This window comes from Mixophyes fleayi, chromosome 1, assembly GCF_038048845.1.
Source record: "Mixophyes fleayi isolate aMixFle1 chromosome 1, aMixFle1.hap1, whole genome shotgun sequence".
Taxonomy (NCBI): Eukaryota; Metazoa; Chordata; class Amphibia; order Anura; family Limnodynastidae; genus Mixophyes; species Mixophyes fleayi.
In genome coordinates, this window is record NC_134402.1 from 120,325,294 (window position 1) to 120,346,161 (window position 20,868).

Sequence of the window (20,868 nt, forward strand, 5' to 3'; positions counted from 1 at the left end):
CAATTTAAGAACGTGCGGTTTACAAAACAAAGTGCCCGGACCTTTATTCAGTTTGCATCGGGTGCTCATTCCATCTGTTTTTCTTTGCCTTTGTAATAAGTCGGACCAAGGCAGGATGAACATGTCAGGTATTCAGGGCCGGACTGGGACTAAAAATCAGCCCTGGCATTTGAAACATACAGGCCCACCTCTGTTGGTGACGCTGCGCAGCGGCGACAGCGCAAAGCGCGTGGCCACATTATGTTGGAGGCGTGGTCGACATGGGGCATTGATATATACATAATAATAAAACATTACATTTATCAGGCCCTCCCCACCCACATCACGCCACCCCCACCCCAGAAACACATTACAACACCCTAGTCCACTGTACTTATCTACGCTTCTGACATCCATCAGGATGGAAACTTCCTGTAGAGTGAGCAGGGAAGCTCTGAGTCTCACAAGATTAATAAATCTCATGAGAGTTAGAGATCCTCGGCTTGCTCTGCAGGCTGTGTCCTGTCCGGGGACTGGGAGCAACTATCAGATTCCTACTGCTAACCAGAGCTAGAGTAAGGCTCGTGGGGAAAGGAGGGGGGGGGGGTGCACTTAAGACAGAGGGGGCTCCTATATGTAATATGGTTACTAGACACATTTTCAACAAATACACACGCAATACTGTGAGCACTACTGTTAGGTGCACACAGTTCTGCCTTCACAAGCAGTACAATGTGAAGCAGGACATACCTCCCAACTGTCCTTGCAGTCTGACCAAATCCTGACTAAGCGATACAGTCACCCACCAAATTCAGGACAGTTGGCAGACTGTCCTGCTCTCTCCTACCTGACTTGTGGATGCTGGTGTCTTTAGATCAGTTGCTGCTTGTCTGGATCCTGGAATATTGGGGGCCCTATTTGGAAAAAAAATGGGTACATGAAATTTAGAAAACTCCAAGCAGCACCGCTGTTAAATCAATATAGCACCCACGTTTTAAAATTAGGCCTCACTACAGCCCCAACATCAAAATAATAGTATTCACATTTAATAAAGAAACATATTTCCCTCCCTGCAAACAGTCCCTTCATCACCATCATACTGTGCCCCCTTATGATCGCAATGCGCCCTCCATGCTACTTTTACCCCCTTCATCACATTCTGCCATGCTGCTTTTGCCCCTCTTCATCCTCCTGTGCCTTTTATCTCCCCCTTTCTTCATCACCCAGTCCCTTTTACCCCACTTCTCCCCTTTCTTCATTCCCCTGTGGCTTTTCTCCCTGTATTCCCCTGTGGCTTTTCTCCCTTTATTCCCCTGTGGCTTTCCTCCCTTTATTCCCCTGTGGCTTTTCTCCCTTTATTCCCCTGTGGCTTTTCTCCCTGTATTCCCCAGTGGCTTTTATCCCTGTATTCCCCTGTGGCTTTCCTCCATTTATTCCCCTGTGGCTTTTCTCCCTTTATTCCCCTGTGGCTTTTCTCCCTTTGTTCCCCTGTGGCTTTTCTCCCTGTATTCCCCTGTGGCTTTTCTCCCTTTATTCCCCTGTGGCTTTTCCCCTTTATTCCCCTGTGGCTTTTCTCCCTTTATTCCCCTGTGGCTTTTCTCCCTTTATTCCCCTGTGGCTTTTCTCCCTGTATTCCCCTTTGGCTTTTCTCCCTGTATTCCCCTGTGGCTTTTCTCCCTGTGGCTTTTCTCCCTGTGGCTTTTCTCCCTTTATTCCCCTGTGGCTTTTCTCCCTGTGGCTTTTCTCCCTGTATTCCCCTGTGGCTTTTCTCCCTGTATTCCCGTGCGCCTCTCTTTGCTTCTACTCTCTTTTACTTACCTCTGTATTTCTTCTCTTTTCTGTCTTCTCTCCTTTCTTCTTTCTGCCGGGCGCCGCTCCTCACTGAATGACGGGTGTGACGTGATGACGTCACGCCCGACATTCACTGCAAACAAAGGAGGGGGTGGATGCCGGCGCCGCGATCATGTGAGTATTTGTATACTCACATGATCACGGCGTCGGAGCCGCCCGCACCCCTTCTTTTGCTAATAGAAAAAGAAAAGACTTTAAAAAAAAAAAAAATTTGATTGAGGGCGGGGGGCTGCGGCGCCGCGATCATGTGAGTATACAAATACTCACATGATCGCTGCGCAGGGTACTGGACCGGCCCACACAGCCATCGGCCCTTCTGGCAAATGCCAGAAGTGCCAGATGGCCAGTCCGGCCCTGCAGGTATTTATTATAGGTCCTTTTTTTCTTTATGGTGACCAATAAAAGGCATTATTTCATACATTATGGGGCACTATTGTATTTAATAACAGGAGCAGGGGCACTAATATTTTAAGACATATGAATAGGGGGCATTATTTTTTTATTTATCAGCATGTGTTTGTGGGGGTTAATCACTGTGATTCATGTGATGAGCATAAACAATTTTATTAGGAGGAGAATGCCATGGCCAGTGTTCGAAAAGACAGGGATAATTTTAAAATGTAATTTAGTGGTTTATAGGGATAATTTTACAAATTATGAAAAACCCCATTACCCAGCAAACCATATGACCCAGGTATTCTCAATAATAGATCCCATATCTGTATCATTAGATTACATATATTACCTGTTGACTCATCTGTATAGCAGTAATGAATGTTTTGATTCATTAGATATTCATTTGTTCAAAAAAGTAGATTAAAAAGTATCACAAAGGAAAAAAAAGGGGAAGGGGGGGTGTTACGAGCCGCGGCGGTGCCCAGCTGCCGCGACCCTCCTACCTGCGTCCCGGCCGTCGCTATGGCGACCGGGACGTCACTTCCGCCCATGACCCGGCCGTTGCCGGGGCAACGGGTGGACGCTTCTCGGTGAGAAGCCGGGCGCATGCGCTCAACATAATTACACCTGTGGGCTAATTAATCTAGGCAGGGGGCTGAGGATTATCAGAGCCAGGCTCTGATTGGCTGGGTCTACTACTTAAGGCAATGAGGTCTGCTACCTCATTGCCGGTTATAGCTTCTGTGCTCCAGTCTGCTGACCTGCTTGTTCCTGTTCCTGTATCCTGATACTGCTACTGATTTCCCGTGTATGACCCCTGGCTTTGAATTGGACTTCGCTTGTGTTTCCTGTGACCCTGATCTTCGGCTTGTTTACCGTTTCTGCTATCTGCCTGTGACCCCTGACCTCAGCTTGTTACCGATACTGTTGTCTGCTGCCGGCCCTTGACCTCTGCGTGGACCTCACTCCGCTTGCCTGGGTTCTCCCCAGCCGGTACACACTTCACGACCCTCTGTCAGTCTGCGGCCCAGTCTGTCCTCACCATCAGGGGCTCCAGTGAACACCTGATTGGCAGAGTAGATTCCGGGCTGTGTTGTGCCGGCTGGAGGGGTTCCTAACAGGGGGGCTTTGGAAGTATACAAAAGTTGTGTGGCAGAGCTGCTTCTAAAGCAGGGGTCAGGGAACTTTTTTACCTTTTACCCCCAAATATATTTAGATACGCCGACATTACCCCCTTGATTTGAAAGGAAGGAAATCATATATTATTAATTATTGTAATTGAAAATTTTATTGAATCTATTTAAAATTTCTTTGAAAGCTTCAATTTAAAAACATCAGGTTTTGGAGAAATGATGTTGCTTCATTTTTTAAACGAGAGCATCAGTATTGGGGCATTTTGATGTCAGAGCAATTTGGATACAGTCTTCTCTGCTTTGTTTTTATGTTCGTTAGAGTGGAAAATCCTTGTCCGCAAAAGTAGGTTGTTGCAAAAGGTAGCAACTTTTTGACTGCTTCCTCATGTGCAATTTTGAATGCCTTTGCAGCTGTTGACATCCCAAAATTGACAGATCTGCTTTGTTTTCAAATGCAATACGTGCTTCATTATTGCATCAAAGCTCAAGAAGTGCCTCTGCCAACCCTTGAGGCTCTTTTGGTACAACAGCAATTTCACATTTAAAGTGGTCCACAATCCAACTGACAGCATATGAATCGGCAGCATTATCCCCATAAATTTCTTTTTTACCCTGTTCCCTGACCACTGTTCTAAGGTCTCAAGTTGGCCCTGCCCAGACCGTTGTCATTATTAAACACACAGTAACCAACACTTGGAAGAAAATCTTGTGATGCAGAGCAGTTTCCACTGGAGGGCACCAAAGTACTCAGTTGTGAACATTAATCAGAAAAGGAAGAATTTGCAAATTGTGTCGAATGTTTTACACTTATGGCTGCTTTTCTGAGTTTATTTTTTATTTGGTCAACATTTCCAAACACTCTGTTAGGTAATACATGCAGTATGTGGAAATGTAAAACTAAACTCTACAAGTCAGTGGAAGATCAGTTGCTCTGTTATTAAGCCACATCTACGGTACATTTAGATGGACTGTTGTATAAATGCTCCTTGCTGCATTTCTTAAAGTAGGAGACATGTCTTCAAATAGTGTGGGGTCCCCCTAAAAAAAAGATCAGTGTGTGCCAAACATGTGAATTGTAAGTGAAACGTCTTTGCATTTTCTTACAAGTCCGGTGGAGGGCACAGGTGGGTAGGAGCACTGGTCCGGTGGAATTCACAGGTGGGTAGGAGCACTGGTCCGGTGGAATTCACAGGTGGGTGGGAGCACTGGTCTGGTGGAATTCACAGGTGGGTGGGAGCACTGGTCCGGTGGAATTCACAGGTGGGTGGGGGCACTGGTCCGGTGAAGGGCACAGGTGGGTGGGGGCACAGGTGGGTAGGGGCACTGGTCCGGGGGAGAGCACAGGTGTGCCAGTGCAAGTCGGTGGAGAGTACAATTTTGTGGGTGCAAGCCAGGGGAGAGCAGAGGTATGTAGGTGCACAAATCAGGGCTTCTCAGCCATTATACTCTAATAAAGAAAAATATATTACAGAAATGCACACATAACAGCACTATATTCATTCAGCAAATTCTTAAATAACACCAATGTCATATGAATACTAGTTTTAGTTTTCCAATATTATACAGAGGGTAAATTTTAGTTTAAAAAAAAACTACATGTGACTGCCTAAACCGAAGCTTGGCGTACAGAGAAAATTACATATCCAGTTCCACTATCATTTGCTTTTTATAGACTATAAGTGGAGAACATTGCTCATTGCCCGTTAGTACAATTACTAACCAGTAGCACAACTGGGGTAACGCTACCTATTAGTACGAAAAATGAAAATTTGAGTACAGTAACCAGCTGACATGTCCTTGTCACTGCTATTTTATACACACAGTTACATTACAGCTGGAAATGTTAAAGCAGCACAGGCTCCTTAATCATGTTTTATAGCATCACAAACTAACAAACTTAAAACAAAACCTAAAATGTTTGCAGTACTGTAATAACATATACAACACAGGGTGCGATGATACGAGCTACAGCTTCTAGGGAACATAGTATAGTATGGTGTAGCACTGCCTGTCACAACCTCCAGTAATAGTCTCATTACCTCTATCATACCAGGGATACTAAGGTCTCCATTTCTATTGAATAATGTAACCAAGAGCTTTGTTTATAGGTCCATAGCTTATCACTGCACCATATAAATACCGACACAGTTTCCTACTGTATCTCAGGGAAATAAGGAGTGCAGCAGAATGTGATCAGTAACCCTGTGGAACACTTCAGACCCACCCACTGCACAAATCGTAGTCAATTACCAGAATGCACAGAATCCACCAATAATAGGGCAGAGTCCATGAGACAAGATTTGTGATTAGCGGCTAACAGCAGGGTGGTGGCCAGAGGAAATTGTGTTCCAGCTGCCCTTTGTCTAAAATGTCATCAGACAAATATTATACTAATTGAGCATTTTCCTGCACCAAATGTCATCACATCACACTGTTGTGTAGAGATAAACTAGTCCAAAGGCTAGAGCTAATGCAGAGCTATAAACGGTCCTTCGCAGCAGTTCAGAGGGCTCAGAGCGCGCAGGGGAAGAGCATTACATCACTTCTGTTATACATTTTTACCTCCGTGAAAGAATTTTATTAGGTGTAAGAAAAGAAGTTTGACTTCAAACCCGCTAACAGCATCAGGCTATGACAGGATGGGTTGGTGACACTAGTAAGGAAACCAGCAGTGTCAGGTTTCCATGCCATAATGCCCTCGGCTCTAGTAAAAAACAAAAACAAAAAAAAAAACAGACCCATACTGAAAGCACTAGGGTTGTTCCCACACCCTAGTGCGATGGTGTAGGGGTAATGTAGTGGTTAAAATATAGATGTAAGTGTGTTGTTGTTGGTTTTTTTGCTGGAGAACTACAGGTCCCAGCTTTCCTATAGTGTTAGAGTATGCTAGCACCCATGTGGATTTAGGCGCAATGAAGTACATTGATAAAGTGTACTTCATTCACACACTGTGGGTAAAGTTTATAAGCCGACCAACCGGCATCCCACGCAGTGAGCTAATAAAGAAAGTCTCTGAGACAAGTATTTGGCAAAATTATTTTGGTCACAGCTTTATTAAACACTTCAAACTTGTATTTAGCAGACAAGCGGCGTGCAAGGCTAATAAAATTTACCACATTTTTCCAGTTCCATCTGGAAAAAATAGGGTGTGTTCTGCTTACCATGTAGGCACCGCAACAACGTCCTTCTGAGACCAGCCCCTTGGCATAAATCACCCTCCAATTGCTGAAACCCGTATTGGCCCAACCGTCGAAGCTGGAACCAGGCATGCGGCCGTCCTGGCCCTGCTGGCTCTCCCCTTTCTATGCCTTGCTCATCGCTTTCCCGCCAACCAAGGTCCTCATGACCCTGTCCATGGGGATCGAAGCCCCCCACCACTATGACCTCCTGTAACAACAACCTCCTATGCGCCTCTTGCACATTGTTAAACATATCAAATGGAACAACTTAAAGGTGCACCCCATGGTAGGAGCAGCACTGCATTCTGAGGAGATGGTGGTAGGAGCAGCACTGCGTTCCGGGAGGAGATGGTGGTAGGAGCAGCACTGCGTTCCGAGAGGAGATGGTGGTAGGACCAGCACTGCGTTCCGAGAGGAGATGGTGGTAGGACCAGCACTGCGTTCTGAAAGGAGATGGTGGTAGGAGCAGCACTGCGTCCTGAGAAGAGATGGTGGTAGGAGCAGCACTGCGTCCTGAGAAGAGATGGAGGTAGGAGCAGCACTGCGTCCTGAAAGGAGATGGTGGTAGGAGCAGCACTGCGTCCTGAGAGGAGATGGTGGTAGGAGCAGCACTGCGTCCTGAGAGGAGATGGTGGTAGGAGCAATACTGCGTTCTGAGAGGAGATGGTGGTAGGAGCAGCACTGCGTTCTGAGAGGAGATGGAGGTAGGAGCAGCACTGCGTTCTGAGAGGAGATGGAGGTAGGGGCAGCACTGCGTCCTGAGAAGAGATGGTGGTAGGAGCAGTACTGCGTCCTGAGAAGAGATGGTGGTAGGAGCAGCACTGCGTTCTGAGAGAAGATGGTGGTAGGAGCAGCACTGCGTTTTGAGGAGATGGTGGTAGGAGCAGCACTGCATTCTGGGAGGAGATGGTGGTAGGAGCAGCACTATGTTCTGTATGTTCTGGGAGATGGTGGTAGGAGCAGCACTGCATTCTGAGGAGATGGTGGTAGGACCAGCAATGCATTCTGAGAGGAGATGGTGGTAGGACCAGCACTGCATTCTGGGAGAAGATGGTGGTAGGAGCAGCACTATGTTTTGTATGTTCTGGGAGATGGTAATAGGACCAGCACTGCGTTCCGAGAGGAGATGGTGGTAGGAGCAGCACTGCGTTCTGAGAGGAGATGGAGGTAGGAGCAGCACTGCGTCCTGAAAGGAGATGGTGGTAGGAGCAGCACTGCGTCCTGAAAGGAGATGATGGTAGGAGCAGTACTGCGTTCTGAGAGAAGATGGTGGTAAGAGCAATACTGCGTTCTAAGAGGAAATGGTGGTAGGAGCAGCACTACGTCCTGAGAAGAGATGGTGGTAGGAGCAGCACTGCATCCTGAGAAGAGATGGTGGTAGCAGCACTGCATCCTGAGAAGAGATGGTGGTAGGAGCAGCACTGCATCCTGAGAAGAGATGGTGGTAGGAGCAGCACTGCATCCTGAGAAGAGATGGTGGTAGGAGCAGCACTGCATCCTGAGAAGAGATGGTGGTAGGAGCAGCACTGCATCCTGAGAAGAGATGGTGGTAGGAGCAGCACTGCATCCTGAGAAGAGATGGTGGTAGGACCAGCAATGCATTCTGAGAGGAGATGGTGGTAGGAGCAGCACTGCGCTCTGGGAAGAGATGGTGGCAGGAGTAGCACTGCATTCTGGGAGGAGATGGTGGTAGGACCAGCACTGCGTTCCGAGAGGAGATGGTGGTAGGAGCAGAACTGCGTTCTGAGAGGAGATGGTGGTAGGAGCAGAACTGCATTCTGAGGATATGGTGGTAGGACCAGCAATGCATTCTGAGAGGAGATGGTGGTAGGAGCAGCACTGCGCTCTGGGAAGAGATGGTGGTAGGAGCAGCACTGCGTTCTGAGGATATGGTGGTAGGACCAGCAATGCATTCTGAGAGGAGATGGTGGTAGGAGCAGCACTGCGCTCTGGGAAGAGATGGTGGTAGGAGCAGCACTGCGTTCTGAGAGGAGATGGTGGTAGGAGCAGAACTGCATTCTGAGGATATGGTGGTAGGACCAGCAATGCATTCTGAGAGGAGATGGTGGTAGGAGCAGCACTGCGCTCTGGGAAGAGATGGTGGTAGGAGTACTGCATTCTAAGAGGAGATGGTGGTAGGAGCAGCACTGCATTCTGAGGAGATGGTGGTAGGACCAGCACTGCAATCTGAGGAGATGGTGGTAGGACCAGCACTGCATTCTTAGAGGAGATGATGGTAGGTGCAGCACTGCGTTCTGAGAGGAGATGGTGGTAGGAGCAGCACTGCGTTCCGAGAGGAGATGGTGGTAGGACCAGCACTGCGTTCCGAGAGGAGATGGTGGTAGGACCAGCACTGCGTTCCGAGATGAGATGGTGGTAGGAGCAGCACTGCGTTCCGAGAGGAGATGGTGGTAAAAGCAATACTGCGTTCTGAGAGGAGATGGTGGTAGGAGCAGCACTGTGTTCTGAGAGGAGATGGAGGTAGGAGCAGCACTGCGTCCTGAGAGGAGATGGTGGTAAATGCAATACTGCGTTCTGAGAGGAGATGGTGGTAGGAGCAGCACTGCATTCTGTGGAGATGGTGGTAGGACCAGCAATGCATTCTGAGATGGTGGTAGGACCAGCACTGCGTTCTGAGAGGAGATGGTGGTAGGAGCAGCACTGCGTCCTGAGAAGAGATGGTGGTAAATGCAATACTGCGTTCTGAGAGGAGATGGTGGTAGGAGCAGCACTGCATTCTGTGGAGATGGTGGTAGGACCAGCAATGCATTCTGAGATGGTGGTAGGACCAGCACTGCGTTCTGAGAGGAGATGGTGGTAGGAGCAGCACTGCGTCCTGAGAAGAGATGGTGGTAGGAGCAGCACTGCATCCTGAGAAGAGATGGTGGTAGGAGCAGCACTGCATCCTGAGAGGAGATGGTGGTAGGAGCAGCACTGCATTCTGAGAGGAGATGGTGGTAGGAGCAGCACTGCGCTCTGAGAAGAGATGGTGGCAGGAGCAGCACTGCATTCTGGGAGGAGATGGTGGTAGGAGCAGCACTATGTTCTGTATGTTCTGGGAGATGGTGGTAGGAGCAGCACTGAATTCTGAGGAGATGGTGGTAGAAGCAGCACTGCATTCTGAGGAGATGGTGGTAGGAGCAGCACTGCGTTCTGAGAGGAGATGGTGGTAGGTGCAGCACTGCATTCTGAGAGGAGATGGTGGTAGGTGCAGCACTGCATTCTGAGAGGAGAAGGTGGTAGGAGCAGCACTGCGTCCTGAGAGGAGATGGTGGTAGGAGCAGCACTGCGTCCTGAGAGGAGATGGTGGTAGGAGCAGCACTGCGTCCTGAGGAGATGGTGGTAGGACCAGCAATGCATTCTGAGAGGAGATGGTGGTAGGAGCAGCACTGCATTCTGGGAGGAGATGGTGGTAGGGGCAGCACTGCGTTCTGGGAGGAGATGGTGGAAGGGGCAGCACTGCGTTCTGAGAGGAGATGGTGGTAGGAGCAGCACTGCATTCTGGGAGATGGTGGTAGGAGCAGCACTGCATTGAGAGGAGATGGTAGTAGGAGCAGCACTGCGTTCTGAGAGGAGATGGTGGTAGGAGCAGCACTATGTTCTGTATGTTCTGGGAGATGGTGGTAGGAGCAGCACTGGATTCCGAGGAGATGGTGGTAGGACCAGCACTGCGTTCTGAGAGGAGATGGTGGTAGGAGCAGCACTGCGTTCTTAGAGGAGATGGTGGTAGGAGCAGCACTGTGTTCTGAGAGGAGATGGTGGTAGGAGCAGCACTGCGTTCTGAGAGGAGATGGTGGTAGGAGCAGCACTGCATTCTGAGGAGATGGTGGTAGGAGCAGCACTGCGTTCTGAGAGTTGATGGTGGTAGGAACAGCACTGCATTCTGAGGAGATGGTGGTAGGAGCAGCACTGCGTTCTGAGAGGAGATGGTGGTAGGAGCAGCACTGCGTTCTGAGAGGAGATGGTGGTAGGAGCAGCACTGTGTTCTGAGAGGAGATGGTGGTAGGAGTAGCACTGCGTTCTGAGAGGAGATGGTGGTAGGAGCAGCACTGCATTCTGAGAGGAGATGGTATTATATGCAGGATTGTGTTCTGCGAAGAGATGGCACTGGGCATAGAGCTGTGTTCTGGGAGGAGATGCACTGGGGCTAGCGCTGTGGACTGAGAGGAGATGTTCCTGGGTGCTGTATTGCATTCTGGGAGGAGATGGCAATAGGTGGTTGCTGCAACTTTAAAGGAGATGGTAGTATGTGCAGATGGCTTCAAATGCAGGAGATGGTGGTGTGTGTAGATCAGTTATCTGGAAATATGTAGTAGTGGGTGTAAGGCTGTTTACTAGGAAATGGCAGTGTACACAGGGCCCTGAGCTGGGGGGGGGGGGGGGGGGGGGAAGGTGACAGTTGACAGTGGGCAGATATAACCCCAAATACCTGGTTCATGGGTATAACCTGTCAGACCATTACTTTTTTTTTTTTTAAATAAACAATTTCATCTAATTATGCATATCTGTCAGTTAGCCAGATACTTCTAAAAAGTAAATATTTCTGACAGAAAAAAAATCCAAGTCTATGATGAGTAACCTATTGTTCTTTCTATTCGCACAACAGGTGAAAAGTCAGATAGTCTCCATACTCTATGACAACCAACCACACCTTAGCTACAATAATATTGTTTGTCAATCCAGACAGCAATACAGAGGATCAGAACCTGTTTCCGGGGTCTCTCAAATGTCAGATATACAATAGAATATATTGACTTATTTGGTGTCCCAGAACAATGGCGCTTTGACACATGGGGCCCTTCTGCCAAAAAGGTTGAGAACCACTGCTGTAGTATGTTGCTGTGGATATCACTGTTCCAAATGTGCTTTGTGCAATGCTACTGCTCTAGTCTGTTGTGCAAGACTATTTTCAATATATCATAACATTCATTTGGTTCTGGTAGCTGAACACACAATTCCATTTGTTGTGCTCATAGATAACTACTCTCAGGACAACTACTCTCAGGACTGCTAACTTGGATACGTCTTCGTTCAGTGGTCAATAACACATTAACTATTTTTATTTGTAAAGTTGAAAATTGATAATGAAACATGGGTGTAACTATCAGGGCAGCAGCTGCCTAACCCCAGTGTGACTTGCTGTTCCAGGTCCTGCTCTCTGCCATCTCCTCAAATCACTGTGCTTAGTGGAGAATAGTGTGATGTCTGACGTCAACAGGGCGCTTAAGTGCTCCAAACATAAATTCTGCTCAGAGAGGAAGGAAAGTCTGATGTTCCCTTTCTCTGATCTGGAAGTGCCGAGTTGATCGGCAGACAAGAGGCAGCAGCTGGGTGGACCAATAAGGTAAACGAGGGGCAGGGAAGGGAGGATGTCCTTCCGGGTAGGGCACATTTTTACGATGCCCATGTCGCCGATACCAGATACGCTGACAGGAATACTCCCCGGCGCACTGGTAATACTGACAGTTTTAAACAGTGACCGGAAACCATGGCAACGTATGAAGACGACGGCAGGTAAGGATGACGTTATTTTCATGCCGCACATTATGTTTGATGTTCTTAAGCTGGTATTTTAAGGAGGCGCCACCTGTACAATGTATTAGGCGTTCTAAATAACATTGTACTGGTATTAGCGACATGTGCATCGTTTTAATGACTATCACCGGTCCCTCCCTCTGTAAAAAACAAACAAAAAAAACAACTAACTTTGGGGCCCTCTTCAAAATTTTGCTATGATTCTGTCAAATTTCTAGTTGTGCCCCCTGTGCTTAAGGTTATTTTTTCTTATTTACAACATTACAGGACTGGGTTTCAAGAAAGAATAATAATGGATAGAGGAGATGGCAGTTAAGAGTAACCAGAAAAAAGCTCACCTAAAAAAAGCCTACGGGAAAATTGCTCACGGACAAAGCGCTACAGGCATAAATGCCCACAAGAAAAAATGCTCACACAGAAAAATACCCACATATAATTATATATTACTATATATGTATATTAATTGCTATACAAAAGTGTCCTGTGTATGAAGAGGGCTCTAATGCTCGAGTGTAAATGTTTGTCAGGAAATCATGAACAGTTTGTTTTTTTTTAGAACATATTTTATTGAGAACAAAAAAAAAAAATAGAAACATTTATTAATACATTTATTTAATAATACGTTAAATAAGAAGTGTCAAATAAAAAAAAATCTGTTAAAACTCTTTATTGCAAATTTGTCAGTCTTCTTAAGTAATTTAGTTTATCTTCTACCTGCTCATATTGCTAAACAGAAGTGGCACATCATGGAGTGCCTCATATTTCCTTTTTCACCTCTAGGCGACCTGTCTGTGCAGGAATGTCAAAATTTATGGTTTTTGAATTGGGCAAATTGCCGTTTCTTCTGTGTTAAAGACGTCTTGCGAAGAAGACTGTCTGGGCATACAGGCCATTATTTAACCCTGACAAGAAAGGTCCCAAAACATTACAAGGAGTGGCACTTGCTGCTCTCATGTCTTGTCTCATTTTGCTCCTGGCAACGTTTGCCGCTGCTTTTTGAGGATGAGAGTCATGACATTGTTTTGTTGGTTCTTGAACTATGTTGCAATCTTTTGTTTTTATAATTGAATGGCACCTTAGAGAGCGATTTTGTCTGCATCTCCAAGTCACCACTCCATTGATAGTGCGAGAAGTAAGATGGTCAAACCCCAAATAAATCATAACTTTTTCTGACTTTGTGAAAACTTCATTATTTGCACTACGAAGCCCTGTGAGGGGATATAGGGTTTGCAGATCACTCAGAGTTTTTTTTCCAGAAGTCACAAAGGTTTAATTAGCCAGGAGGATCGATCACAGCATGGCACGTTGAACAGTAGTAAATGCCAACAAGAACAGCAATGAGTGACGAGACAACAGGAATGTAACAAAACTTTAAAGCATCAGCTAGCTTATAATAGGCTACTTTAAACATATTAAAACAAACATTTAAACAAAGAAGCCTCTGGCCTACAATAATTCATCTTAACTATCTACGTATATCCTCACAATATTTGTATTATTTCCAAGTATTAATGAGATGGAAACCTCTGACAATTAAGCTCTCTTCATACACAGGCCACGTTTGTATAGTAATATACTTAATCACTATATGGGGGTATTTTTCTGTGAAAGCATTTTTCTAGCAGCGTATTTATGTCAGTAGAGTTTTATCCGTGAGCAATTTTCCTGTGCGTTTTTTTCATGTAAGCTTTTTCCATAGAACCAGCAGTTAAAACAGGGCTGGGTTCTGGGTAGAAGATGGTAGCAAATACAAGGCTGTGTTTTGGAAGTAGATAATAGAGGTAAAGTGGGTGCAACTCTATGTTCCTGGAGATGATTGTAGTGGATTCAAAGCTGTATTGGAGTATATGGTACTACAGGGAAGCCTGCGTTATGATAGAATGCCATAATGTGTGCAGGGAGGGCAGTGTTGCGGGAGAATGTCGCAGTGTGTGCAGGGAGAGCAGTGTTGCGGCACAATGCCGCAATGTGTGCAGGGAGGGCAGTGTTGCGGCACAATGCCACAGTGTGTGCAGGGAGTGCAGTGTTGCGGCACAATGCCACAGTGTGTGCAGGGAGGGCAGTGTTGCGGCACAATGCCACAGTGTGTGCAGGGAGGGCAGTGTTGCGGCACAATGCCGCAATGTGAGCAGGGAGGGCAGTGTTGCGGGAGAATGCTGCAATGTGTGCAGGGAGAAATTTTAGTTTTTTATGAGAATGCATAGAATATTGTGATTCTCCTAAATACATTAAAGAAAAATTCCACCCAAAACTCAAAATAGAGTACGATATCAGCATGCATGTGAAATGTAGGAGAGTTTGCCTTTTGTTGGAATCAGTAATTTGTGGGAAAGAAAATGCCTGGTTTTACAAGACAGAAAGCCAAATAGAAATTACTATATGCAACTACTGGAACCTAACCCAATAAATATACCCTTTCCAAAAAAGGAAATATTCTCTGCTACGTTCATTTAAGAGGAAGTATATTTGTGTGTACTGTATATAAAACTGTATTTTGCTATGCTAAATTGCCTAGCCAGATTTTAGTATGGTAGATGTGGGAAAATAAGTTGTTGTGGAACAGGAGGGCCTTAGATTTGTTTGAAGCACATTTTACAGGCCTCAAAGAATTTCTGATATACAGTCATCTTTCTATTTATTAGATACCATTATCTTACTTTTGTTTGGTTCACAGTTGTACTGTTCTAGTATTTGTTTATTAGCAAAATACCTGTAATGTACAGACATTTAGCTCAACCTTGTAATTACTTTGAAGAGATTCTGTAAATATTTTGAGCAAACAAAATGGTCATATACTTCTCCCTCTAATACGGATAACTCCAGTCACGTCTCCATCTCTTCTGTAGTATATTAACTTGTATTCTTCTAACCAGTGTAGATGATCCACTTATTATTGACAGTAAAATTTAATATTTTATCCGCATAAATTCAACAAATATACTGTTTGAAATTCAGGTTTATTTTTGGAAACCAAATAATTTAATACATTGTAAATCTCTAGTAATAAGCCATAAAATCTAATGGTGGTTACAAAAACATGAGGGTCCCCTGTAGTGGTTAGACTATACAGTACACATGATATATTTCTATATCAGCATTGCATAGTATCAGTGGTCAGCGAACAATGAATGCTTTGAGAATACTCGCCAACACATTTGCACCACCAGTACCATCTCCCCTACCTTAACTCCAGGTGATGTGGTGTCCTCTACTTCTGTCTAGAACCATCATATGACTGTCTGGCGAGTCCAGGCCCATTAAGACTGGAGAGAAACTCATAGTACTAAAGATATGCCCATACTCAAAGCACTATGATCTTCACAAAAAATATATCCATAATATCAGAGTGAGCCTATAATGTTCAGCCATTTACACGAAGGTTCTGGTTGACGTAGAGAATGGCTGATGGGCAACCAAGTGCAAAGAGGAAGGTATTTTTCTACAATGCAGCTTCTATTGAGCGATGTATCAGGCAAAGGCTGCATTACATATTGTGCATTATATACTGCCCAAGGGCCTCTCTAAGCCACTAATCAGTATAGAATTTAGTCTGCCATCTTTACATCATAAGCAGCAATAAAATAACAAACATATAAAAATAAACTAATTCACTCGAGTAGAATTTCATGTATGAAAGTATTTACATAAGTGCAAATTTTTTTTTTATTTTTTTTTAAAACAATAGAAATTTCAAGTAGAAAATACATAGTAATGTTCTATATGTTTAGTCCATAAAAAATATACAAGACAAACTGTAAACATAAAAAATTTCATTACAAAATATATTGAAATATTCTTTTAAGAGAAGAAAGAAAAAAAGTCTAAATCACAGGTCACTTAAAGAAGGAATTCCGTAAAATCACATGAAACACCCGTAACAATCACAAGTACAACCATAAGGCAAAGTGTATGGATTATATTAAGTGCTGTTGAAGACATCGTACTTGCGAGACTTAAGTCTTTTGCGCAGCAGCCACATTACAGCGGCATCCCAAAGGACAGCTTAAAGGCCAGCTCAACAGCAACCTCTGTGACAGAGTCGTGGAAGCAAACGTACAACTCCTGAGGCTGAGGCTGCAGAAATAGTCTCCTGGAAGAAAGAAATGGTCGTCCTGTGAGACAGGCCAGATGCTGGGCAATGTTTCAATATCCAGCTTTAATATACTATGTGCTCACAGTAAGCGATTTGCCATGTATGCATGCTCATTGTGATGTAGTATTTTATTAACATTGCATTTTATTACACATGTCGATTCATAGGAAACACACATTTTTCCTCTTATAACAATGTGCATAGCAACCAGATCTTTTGTAGTGATCATGGTAAATTCTCTGCTACAGTTTATTAATAATCTTATATATAGGTTTTCTACCAATTGGAAATGGAGAATAAAAAAAAAAACGAACATGTACTTAGAAAAACTTTGTTTCATTATATTTAGGCTTAACCTCCTCTAGGAGTCTTTAAAACAATAAAAAGAAATTGGATAAAACAATATTTGTCTTTAGCTTTAGGAAAAATACTTAACCACAGGTGTTATGGGAGCTAGATATAAACTAGTATAATAGACAAAATAAATATTAAAATAAATCTACAAAGACAAAAAAACATGATGAGGGGGAGCAGTGCCATACTTGTATTGCAGTGGAATAACTGGAGATGTGTGGAGGGATCATACCCATTATACCACAGCGTAGAAGATTATTTACATCTGGCTTCATTAGCCATGGGTGTTTAATTTCTTACCCTATTACCCAATAGGACATTTTGGGTGGCGATTTCTTCTGGTCTGTCCAGTTTTCAGGAGAACATTCAAATAAAATACCATGTTCTTTAACTGGACCAAGTCCTGTGAATTCCCTGCACACATCGGCCTTGGAAATGCTGTGTTTCTGCAAAGTTGAAAATAAAAAGCTCTTGTTACTTTGTAAATTTAATGCATAAATACTGCTCTTAATGTGATCTTTATTTTTTTTACACTAAGTTATATAGGATAGTAGTGATAACAGGCATTTCTGTAGCAGACACTGTACTAAAGACAAACAAAAAGGCCCCTGAGTTGGTTAGTGGTGACCGCGTATAATCTATGTTCACCATGTGAGATGCAAACAATACATATTATGTCATGTTCCCCAAACTCACTATCAAATACTCCTTGTGCAGCAACAGGACTTGAGGAAAACACAATTTAAAAACATTTCATCTATATGAGGACTTTGTACAGATATAATTGCTGTATAAGCCATTTGTAACTACATCTCCAAACAGACTTGTTCAAAGTAAATGAACTGCCAGTAGCCCACCTCTTCCATGAGCGTTTGCTGAAACACAGAGCGTATAGACAGGCAGCATCGGTGGAAGTTCTTGATCAGCTGGGGGTGAATAGCACCACTGAGCTCCCCCACCTCCCTGTGTGTTGGAGAGATGAAGACTCCATGCATGCTTTCCAGGTAGATGTAGTGAAAGAGAGTGTTTTCTGGACCTGAAGTTAATCTTAAAAAGAAACAAAAACAGAAATGATGCCTCTCAATGATATACTACACAATGAAGGAATTGAGTGTAAACACTTTCATTACCAGAGGTAGTTTGCATCTTAATTACCAGTTAAATATTCACATTTTAATGCTGTCACTATCACCCAGAATAACTTTTACATTTCTTGTTCTGCCCACGTGAATTTCATATTGTTTATTTTAGGACAATTATGGTTTTTATTTTAGGACAGTTTATGGCACTTTAGAAAAGATGTATTTTTATTTGGCAGACATTAGAAATGGAAAAACAAGAAACGGTGCATGCGTGTGTGGTTTTGCCTAACATCTTTCATTGTTAGTCTTCTGCAATTAACACAACCCCAGATATCTTATAGTTTTCAAATGATTCTATTAAAGCAAACTGGTGGTAGTCTTTATATCGATAATGACAAAAGAGACATCCGTATCCAGACATGAAGACAGCAAACCTGTAATGGCCGACACAGCTGTAATACAGTCTGCTTGAAAAAAAGCACCTGCAACAATTACGATGAATGAACCTCCCGGGACGCTACAATCACATCACTTTAGAGGGCCACACTGTGATATCTTGCTGTTAAGGTGGTAATTTAAGGATCTGCTGCCTGGACAATGCTGTAGGCTTTGTAAACAGCAGACGGAATTACAGCTGTGTCGGGCATTACAGGCTTGTTGTCCTCATGTCAGGTTTGTCATTATAAATTTAAGGTACCCAACCCAAGTAAAGTGCCATACTTTCGGCCATAATACAAAAAATGTAAATGCAGATATAAGAATGGCATAAACTTTTGTTTAGAAACGGGGCAGTCAAAGGAGGCAGACATACTGGCAAAAAACGGTAGCAGTCAATAAACATAAAAAGAAGCAGCTAGTACAGAAACATTATAAACAGCATCCGTAGAATAAAACTGAACCAAATGTAAAATATACACCATATCAGCCACAACATTAAAATACCTGCCTAATGCCTAATATTGTGTAGGTTCCCTTTGTGTCAAAACAGATTGGGCTTGTCGAAGCATAGACTCCATAAGACCTCTGAAGGTGTCCTGTTGTATCTAGTACCAAGACGTTAGCAGCAGAACCTTTCAGTCCTGTAAGCTGCGGGGTGGGGTGTCCATGGCTCAGACTTGTTTTTACAGAACATCCCACAGATGCTCGGTCAGATTGAGATCTCAAGAATTTGGAAGCCAAATCAACACCTTGAACTCTGTGTCATGTTCCTCAAACCATCCTGAACACTTTTTGCAGTGTGGGAGAGTGCATTATCCTGCTGAAAGAGGCCACTGCGATCAAGGAACACCATTGCCCTGAGGGGTGTACAGTCATGGCCAAAAGTTTTGAGAATGACACAAACGTTATTTTTCACAAAGTCTGCTGCCCCGGTTTTTATGATGGCAATTTGCATATACTCCAGAATGTCATGAAGAGTGATCAGATGAATTGCAATTAATTTCAAAGTCCCTCTTTGCCATGACAATGAGCTTTGTCCCAAAAACAACATTTCCACTGCATTTCAGCCCTGCCACAAAAGGACCAGCTGACATCAGGTCAGTGATTCTCTTGTTAACACAGATGAGAATGTTGACTAGGACAAGGCTGGGGATCACTCTGTCATGCTGATTGAGTTAGAAAAACAGACTGGAAGCTTTAAAAGGCGGGTGGTGCTTGAAATCATTGTTCTTTCTCTGTTAACCATGATTATCTGCAAGGAAACATGTGCAGTTACTTTGCACAAAAAGGGCTTCACGGGCAAAGATATTGTTGCTAGTAAGATTGCACCTAAATCAACCATTTATCAAATCATCAAGAACTTGAAGGAAAGAGGTTCAATAGTTGTGAAGAAGGTTTCAGGGCGCCCAAAAACCTTTAGCAAGCACCAGGACCGTCTTCTAAAGTTGATTCAGCTGTGGGATCGGGGCACCACCAGTTCAAAGCTTGCTCAGGAATGGCAGCAGGCAGGTGCGAGTGCTTCTGCACACACTGTGATGTAAAGACTTTTGGAGGATGGCCTGGTGTCAAGAAAGCCAGCAAAGAAGCTCCAGGAAAAACATCAGGTACAGACTGATATCCTGCAAAAGGTACAGGGATTGGACTACTGAGGACTGGGGTAAAGTCAATTTCTCTGATGAATCCCCTTTCAGATTGTTTGGGGCATCTGTAAAAACGCTTGTCCAGAGAAGGAAAGGTGAGCGCTACCATCAGTCCTTAGTCATGCCAACAATAAAGCATCCTGAGACCATTCATGTGCGGGTTTGCTTCTCAGCCAAGGGAGTGGGCTCACTCAGAATTTTGCCTAAGAACACAGCCATGAATAAAGAATGGTACAAAAACATCCTCCAAGAGCAACTTCTCCCAACCATCCAAGAGCAGTTTGGTGATGAACAATGCCTTTTCCAGCATGATGGAGCACCTTGCGATAAGGCAAAATTGATAACTAAGTGGCTCGGCGATCAAAACATCAAAATTTTGGGTCCATAGCCAGGAAACTCCCCAGACCTTAATCCCATTAAGAACTTGTGGTCAATCCTCAAGAGGCGGGTGGACAAACAAAAACCCACAAATTCTGACAAACTTCAAGCATTGATTACGCAAGAATGGGCGGCCATCAGTCAGTATGTGGCCCAGAAATTGATTGACAGCATGCCAGAGCGAACTGCAGAGGTCTTCAAAGAGAAGGGTCAATACTGCAAATATTAACTCTTTGCATAAACTTAATGTAATTGTCAATAAAAGCCTTCGACACTTATGAAATGCTTGTAATTTTACTTCAGTATAACATAGCAACATCTGACAAAAAGGTCCAAAAACACTGAAGCAGCAAACTTTCCCATAAGTATTGGTTTTCACATTCTCAAAACTTTTGGCCATGACTGTACTTGGTCTGCAACAATATTAAGGTAGATGGTATGTGTCAAAGTAACATCCACATGAATGCCAGGACCCAAGGTTTCCCAGCAAAACATTGCTCAGAGCATCACACTGCCTCTGCTAGTTTACCCTCTTGCATCCTGATGCCATCTCTTCTACAGGTAAATGATGCACACACACCTGGCCGTCCACAGGATGTAAAAGAAAATGTGGTTCATTAGACCAGGCCAACTTCTACCATTGCTCCGTGGTCTAGTTCTGGCGCTCACAAGCCCACTGTAGGTGCTTTAGGCGGTGGGCAGAAGTAAGGATGGGCACCGAGTATTCCGCTGCTACGCCGCCCCATGCGCAGCAAGCGGTGTTGCACTGTGTGTTCTGACACCTTTCTATCATAGCACGCATTAACTTTT

General features: G+C 44.3%; 1 protein-coding gene across 1 annotated transcript in view; it reads right to left on the reverse strand.

Annotated features, from left to right (window-relative positions):
• Positions 1-15,745: 15,745 nt before the first annotated feature.
• INTU (inturned planar cell polarity protein) overlaps positions 15,746-20,868 on the reverse strand; it is a 48,532-nt gene continuing 43,409 nt past the window's right edge. The window contains exons 14-16 of the mRNA XM_075200040.1: positions 17,378-17,567; positions 16,821-16,966; positions 15,746-16,163 (exon numbers count right to left, since the gene is read on the reverse strand). Of these exons, the coding sequence (XP_075056141.1) occupies positions 16,052-16,163; positions 16,821-16,966; positions 17,378-17,567 (448 nt within the window). The 3' untranslated portion in view covers positions 15,746-16,051. The remainder of the gene's footprint in view (positions 16,164-16,820; positions 16,967-17,377; positions 17,568-20,868) is intronic.